Here is a 7157-nt window from a genome sequence, read left to right on the forward strand (position 1 = left end):
GATTTTTAATAGTGAAAATTTTGTTACAAAAACATTTACAAACCAATTTCAGTTATTGCAAGAATAGTTATTAAAATGTTGTCTAGAAAAAAAATTAAAAAAAAAAAAAAACAAACAAACTTCTAGCGACAATTTTGAAAAATATTGCTAATAAATGCACTTTTAGAGATAAAATAATCTGATCTCAAAAAGATTTATTTTTTGAGACAAAATATTGGTCCCAAAGGATAAAAATTCATCACTAAATATATATATAATAATAATATTTTTAGCAACAAAAATATTTCGTTCCTAAAAAATAATTGTCCCTTAACTTTTGTCTCAAAAACCTTAATTTGTGATGGTGTGAACGAAAAGTAAATTTGTTTGGGTGGAAAGCGTTTTCTACCTCCGTCACTATGACCGCTAGTGAAATTACTAGAACATTTAATTTAAAGGTTATGACCAAAGATGAGAATATTTTTTACAAATAACACTTCGTGAAAAGTGAGCGTAAATGTCAATTTCCGACAACAGTTTAACAACCATTAAAGAGCAAGAATTATATTGACATGCAATTTCAAAGAAAAGGCACAACGAAATGCTGGTTTTAAAAGGGATAAATGGTAATTTAGGCACACAATCTTAGTTGGAACACCTTACATGAACACATTGTTGATATATAATATAGTCAAAGCAAAGGAGAAAAAGTGAGAGTTATTTAAGCAATAGATTAAAGGTTGCTGATGAAGATGATTAACGATCACATGAACACTTATCGAAGAGGCAAGCATAATTAACATAAAGCCACCACTTGTACTCTCTACTGACTGGTGGGAGTGGCTAACCATTCTTGGAGGACATTGGAAGTAACCTTGATCAGTAAAAAAAATAAACATGCTTAGTTCACTTACCCCCAAAAAAAAAAAAAAAAAAAAAAAAAACTTTAGTCTACTTACTCATAGTTGGAACATGAATAGATTACAATAAAAAATATAAAGAAAAGAAAATGAGAAAATGAAATTGAGATGCTTCAAAAGAAGAACGATGTATTTTGGTAGAGTAATGTTATATGTAAACGAGTTTCTTATCAGACTTTCTTACCACTAGTCACAAATTTAGTAAGATCCATATTAATAACTATAGGTGGAATTCATGTCTTTGTATTTAGTGATAAGAAATTCGAATAAAAAATATATTTTGAGTATAGCATTCTCTATTTCGGTATGCATATGCATCGGTCGAGAGGGTATGCCACACACCTTTGGTTTTCATGTTAAAAACCTCTTCCAACTTCCTAGTTTTGGTTCAACCCTTCATTCGTGTAAATATTTTTGATCTTATGCAATTCGCTAATAACACTCCCCATTTCCATTCGATCTGTTGGCGATTCCATTGAACATGCAACCCCAATTCGTAGAACGGAAACCATGCAGTCTTTAATCCACCTTCTTGTGTTGTGCTCCAATAGGATACAGGGATGCACAATCTCCATCACTCCATCAGGCAATGCATTCTTAACGAAGTAATGAAGATTTAGATGATTCTTAAACATATCATCAGTTGGTCTCAAACCTGTAAACATTTCCAGTAAAAGAATCCCAAAGCTATATACATCCCCTAGTGTGGAAGCCATGTCCCCCATGCCATACTCTGCAAATTGTTACTAATGTTAGTGTGAAAAGTGAGCCTATAGTTAGTTGACATATGTATAATAATTTTTGTAAGGCAATTTTAATGTTGTATGATGACCTTAACCTCAAATCTCTCAATAACAATATTTTTTGTTGGTGCGTGCGAGTGACTGAGTGAGATCATTGTTACGATTCACATAGTTTAATTTTATTTTTCATTGAAGCAAACAGAAATTAGTCTTGCATGGAAAGGTATATCAAAATCAATATACAAGTTTCCAAGAATTGAGTAAGATATTGGAAAATGCTTTGGTTCCGAAGCAATATAATAATTCTTTCAACAAGTAGATACCATGTACCATTTTGATTCGGCTGAACTTTCATACTAGAATTACATAAATAATTTATTTTATTTTTTTAAAGGAAAAATAAGAAAGACAAGATATAACAAAGGAGGCGACATAGAGTATTAACTCAGGTGGAAGCACACATTGGGAGCATTCAGAAATGACAGAATATGTATTAAAAAAAAAAATTCTTTAAAAAGATGTAGGTGCCCACTATTTTGTAGAAAGCCATGGTTTTTTGTATGGTTGTTTATGCTAAAATAATTCTACCATGCAAGCTGTATATATATGTATGTGTGTATATATATTACTTTTCCTATTGCAAGTTGAGTTTTTCTACTCCAAGGAAATTGAAAAGATTTTGTACCTGGAGCAACATAGCCTCTGGTTCCCCTTATCGTAACTGAATTGCTTTGACCCTGTGCCACATCACTTGAAACGGTAGAAATAATTTTTGCTAACCCAAAATCTCCAATATGGGCTGTCATCTCATCATCCAAAAGAATATTACTTGGCTTTAGATCAACATGAATAATTGTCGACTCACAACCACAATGAAGATACTTAAGTGCAGAGGCAACATCAATGGAAATGTCCAGCCTCTGGATTAGTTTAAGATTTCTAGGTTCTTCGAGCTGCTCATGGTCTCCCACGTCAACTTGATGCAACCAGTTGCCCAAGTTTCCATTAGCCATAAATTCATATACCAAAGCTTTGAATTCATTACCATGGAAATCCACACTGGAACAAACGCTCAAAATTTTCATTAGATTTCGGTGCCTTATGGCTCTTAGTGCCTTGCATTCTGACATGAAGCTCTTAGAACCTCCTCTGGTATGAAGATTGAGAACTTTCACTGCGACAACCATCTGAACGTTATCAAGAATCCCTTTGTAAACTGAAGCATAGCTCCCAACACCAATTAGATTAGCCTCTGAGAATCCATTGGTGGCTTTGAGAAGCTCTGCATAAGAAACCCTCAAAAATCGATGCATGATTGATGGCGTGCAAGAGGCATTCTTTTTTGAAACACGATGTCGTTGAAGAAATATAAATATAAAGAAGCTAACTAACAAACATAAAAATATCACAACACCAACCACCACTGGGATCACTATCATTTTGTGAGACAACTTATTCTTGCTTGATTTGGAGGATGGACAAGGAGGAAGGTCTAATTCAGCAATTCCTCCACAAAGATCATTATTTCCTACAACTGAAATCGCACTCGCATTTTGAAACACTCCTTGTATTGGAACTTGTCCACCTAGCCTATTAAAAGACAAATTCAAGATATCTAGTTGAAACTCACCTAGATAACTTGGGATAAGCCCCGACAAATTATTTAGCGAAAGATCCAACACTCTTAAACCCCTTAGTGTTCTCAAGCTTTGAGGTATCTCACCCTCAAATGAATTATCTTCCAAGTGAAGCCATTCCAGACTCAAACAACTACTGAGAGTGTTTGGTATGGGTCCTGATAATTTATTATGGGATACATCCATGTATCCGAGATTTTTCAAAGACCCGACTTCTGATGGAAGAGAACCGGTTAGTGCATTGTGATCTAACATGAGGAATGATGAAAGGGTTGAGAGCTTCATAATTTCAGGGGGAATTGGACCGTTGAGATTATTTTGAGAAAGGTATAATTCCAACAAGCTATGACAAGTACCCAGACTCGGAGGTATGCTTCCATGGATGTTATTTTCTCCCAAGTTGAGAGAAATCAACAAAGTCAAATTACCAAGCGAAGATGGAAGTTCTGTGAATTTGTTCCTGTCTAAGAACAGAGCATGCAGATTATGAAGTCTGCCAATGGAGGATGGAATAGGGCCAGCAAGATTGTTCACTGCCATAGATAAGCAAGTGAGGTTGAGGAGGTTCCCGATGCCTGAAGGAATGCTTCCATGTATTTGATTAATCTGCAAACCTATCCAACCAAGATATGCGGAGAGATTAGCTATGGAGTCAGGCAATGAACCTCTAAAAAGATTGCTACCCGCATCAATAGTTTGTAAAATGGTGCAATTTGTTAGAGATGAAATAAAAGTGAGGTCATCCTGCAACCGATTTTGAAAAACACTTATCCATTGAAGACCCCGAAGTTTTCCAAGGTCTCTCGGCATTGTCCCGCTGAAATCATTTGTAGAGAAGAGTATCAATTCGAGCTCCGAAGCATTTGACAGTGAAGTAGGAATTGTTCCAGTAAACAAATTGTCATGCAGACTAAGAGACTTGAGATTGGGAAGTGTGGAGCCTATATCAGGAGGAATATTTCCTTCAAGTTGGTTAAAGTTTAGTGATAACCAAATGATGGTGGAGATATTGTAAAGGCCAGATGGAACCTTGCCAGATAGGTTATTCCCCCACAACCAGACATATCGCAAGCCTCGAAGCCTAGCAATTTCTGCCGGAATCTCCCCATGCAAATTACATTCCGATAAAGAGATTTGGTAAAGAGATGAAAGGTTTCCAATGGAAGGAGGGATGCTTCCTGAAAGCTTGTTTTTACCCAAGGCTAAAGTTCTAAGCCTTGACAAAGAGCCCAACTCAGCTGGGATGTTTCCGGTTAGGTTGTTGTCGATCAAGTTCAGCCATTCAAGTTTTGAGCAGCGAGAAAGGTTGTTGGGTATTCCACCACCAAACGAATTGCTGCTGAAGTTCATTGTTTGTAGCCGAAACAAGCGACCCATCTCCTGTGGGATTGGACCGTGGAAGCTATTGTTTTGAAGATCAATGCTTTTGAGGAAGGAGAGGTTTCCTATATGAGGTGAGAGCGATCCAACCAGGCCTTGGGAATCTAGAGTGAGCCCAATAACTCTATCAGGATGTCGACGACCGCACAAAATGCCGTTCCAGTGACAGTGGTGGACTGAATGATTCCAGGAAGTGAGAGCACCGAATGGGTCTTGAACTATTGCAGCCTGAAAGGCCACCAATGCAAGTCGATCTGTCTCATTTGGCATGATGCTACTGGCTGGAGGGATGTTGCACAAGTAGCACCACCACCACACAAGAGCAGTGTACAGAACAATAAGCGACCTTGCCATGATTTTTTATTTTTTTTTGGTTAAATTTTTGTTCTTGATGAATTAGGCATTTGCATATGATGGTGTGCCGAGTGTGTAATGTGTATATATAATTTGAAATTTCCCAACTATAGCTACTAGCTAGTTCTTGTTTTTTGGTCAATTAATTATACTACTATTAAAATGAGACCATTAAAAAAAAAAAAAGTTAATTAAAGACCTCCCTAAAGTAACGTATAGATGACAATTAAGTAGGTGGATTCCTTCTTTCATATTAAAACAAAAAGCAAAAAAACAAAAGCAAAAAACAAGACTGTAAATGAGTGGAATCCTTCACCGGTCTATTCTGGGATTCCTGCTGTGCCACACAACAAGCTGTTGTGAGTTTTTGTGGATGCTCGTTCCGAATCTTTTTCAATAATTTAATCCGTTAACATGATTTTGTTAATTTTTTAAAAACAATTAGGACCTGATCATAAGCCTACGGATGTTTGATTAATTTGATTTTTTTCATTTATGTTTTCAAACAAAATTTAAACAGTTAATTATTCGACTAGTTCAGTGAGAACTCCACCACACCTACATCGAGGCTAAAGCTAAGACCCTTTCGTGTTTTGAGCACTAAGAAATATATTTAATCCCAACAAATGACTATAAAGATTCAAACTCAAGTTTTGAGCGAGTAATTCAAAAGTTTTACCACTAAACCAATCCCAGTTAGTATAGTTAGTTATAAATAAACAGGTGATTTGCTTCATATCAAAGCATATTTATACTTCATGTCATTGACTATTTAGATTTTATATAGTTCTGTATTAGGGCTGGCTCTGAACATTTAGGGGCTCAAAGCGAAAAATTGAACAAATATTATCACTGTATCACTTAAACATTACGGTTCTTGCATTTTTAGTTGCAAAATTGAACCAAGAGCTCCTAATTGTAATCCAATTAATTCTTCTATATTTTCTTAGAAGTATGATTAAATGAACAATGCATTACATTATTTCACAAACAACAATCAATTCAATTCTAGATATTTCAATTTTTAAGTAAAGTCAACATACAATTGAAGTAAAACTTGAAATGACACAAAATCTAAAGGCATTTAGAGATGATATTAAGGCCTCGTTTGGGAACCATCCCTTTTAGTCAAAAAGCCAAAAAGTTATTAAATTAGTCAAAAAGTCAACAACTCATACAAAAAAGTCAAAGATTCTCTTTTCTCTCTACTTTTTGCACATCTTTTCGTAAAAAGCCAAAAAGTCATCCCAAACATACTAGTTTTTTTTAGCTCATATTTTAGCCAAATAGTCAAAAAGTTACTAAATTAGCCTGTTCCCAAACGAGGCCTAAGATTTAAAAAAGTTCAATCTCATAATGGCGAATTAAGTTAGAGACAATTTTGGTAAAGTGAAATCAATTTCTTTGGGCCGTTCATTAGTAAAATTGTATTTGATTTTAATTTTCTGAATTCAATTTTTTGGAAATTGAGTTTTTTATTTTTGGGTTTTTTTTTGGTTTTTAGTGAATATTTTTAAAATTTTAAGCAATCTCTTTACTTTTTTAGATACACCTTACTTAGATGTATCCAAATAGTAAAATATTTGTGAAAAATATTTTAAAAAATTAATAAATACACAAAAATACGAAAAATGTATTAATTTTTATTTCATTTTTTTTTGTATTTTTAATATTTAGTGAATTTTTTAAAGATTTTTTTCACAAATATTATACTTTTTAAGTGTATTTATGTTAGGTGTGTCTAAAAATTAAAAAAGAATACTTAAAATATTTTAAAAAATTAGTGAAAACAAAAAAAATACGAAAAAAAAGTAGAATTTTTTAAAAAGTGAATTCTGGAAATTAAAACTAAACAGAGTGATTGTTTTTAGTTTGGTATTAAGCGCAAGATTTAGTCGGATTTTGGTAAGTTGAAATCAAAGTAATTTTTTTTTTTTTTCTTTTTTTCTTTTTTGATAACTCAGGTATCCCCAACCCGCTGATTTTAAGGGAAGCCAGGACTAATCCTGAGGACCCTGAAGTTAACGACCGGGCAAACCTCCAGTGGCCCCAAGGGGTGACTCGAACTCGAGACCTGTGGATTTTATCCTCCAGACTTTACCATTCGGCCACTTGCCTTGGGGTTGTTGAAAGTAATTGAGATC

General features: G+C 34.5%; 1 protein-coding gene across 1 annotated transcript; it reads right to left on the reverse strand.

Moving 5' to 3' along the window:
• Positions 1–949: 949 nt before the first annotated feature.
• On the reverse strand, positions 950–5115 carry LOC114287126 (putative receptor-like protein kinase At3g47110). The gene is made up of 2 exons (XM_082873122.1): positions 2328–5115; positions 950–1632 (listed from the first exon to the last, which is right to left on the reverse strand). The coding sequence occupies exons 1-2, from the start codon at positions 5011–5013 to the stop codon at positions 1277–1279; spliced, it is 3042 nt and encodes a 1013-aa protein (XP_082729248.1). The 5' UTR covers positions 5014–5115; the 3' UTR covers positions 950–1276.
• Positions 5116–7157: the final 2042 nt, after the last annotated feature.

The sequence above is a fragment of the Camellia sinensis genome, chromosome 6 (genome assembly GCF_055761805.1).
Source record: "Camellia sinensis isolate YWXY chromosome 6, ASM5576180v1, whole genome shotgun sequence".
Classification (NCBI taxonomy): domain Eukaryota; kingdom Viridiplantae; phylum Streptophyta; class Magnoliopsida; order Ericales; family Theaceae; genus Camellia; species Camellia sinensis.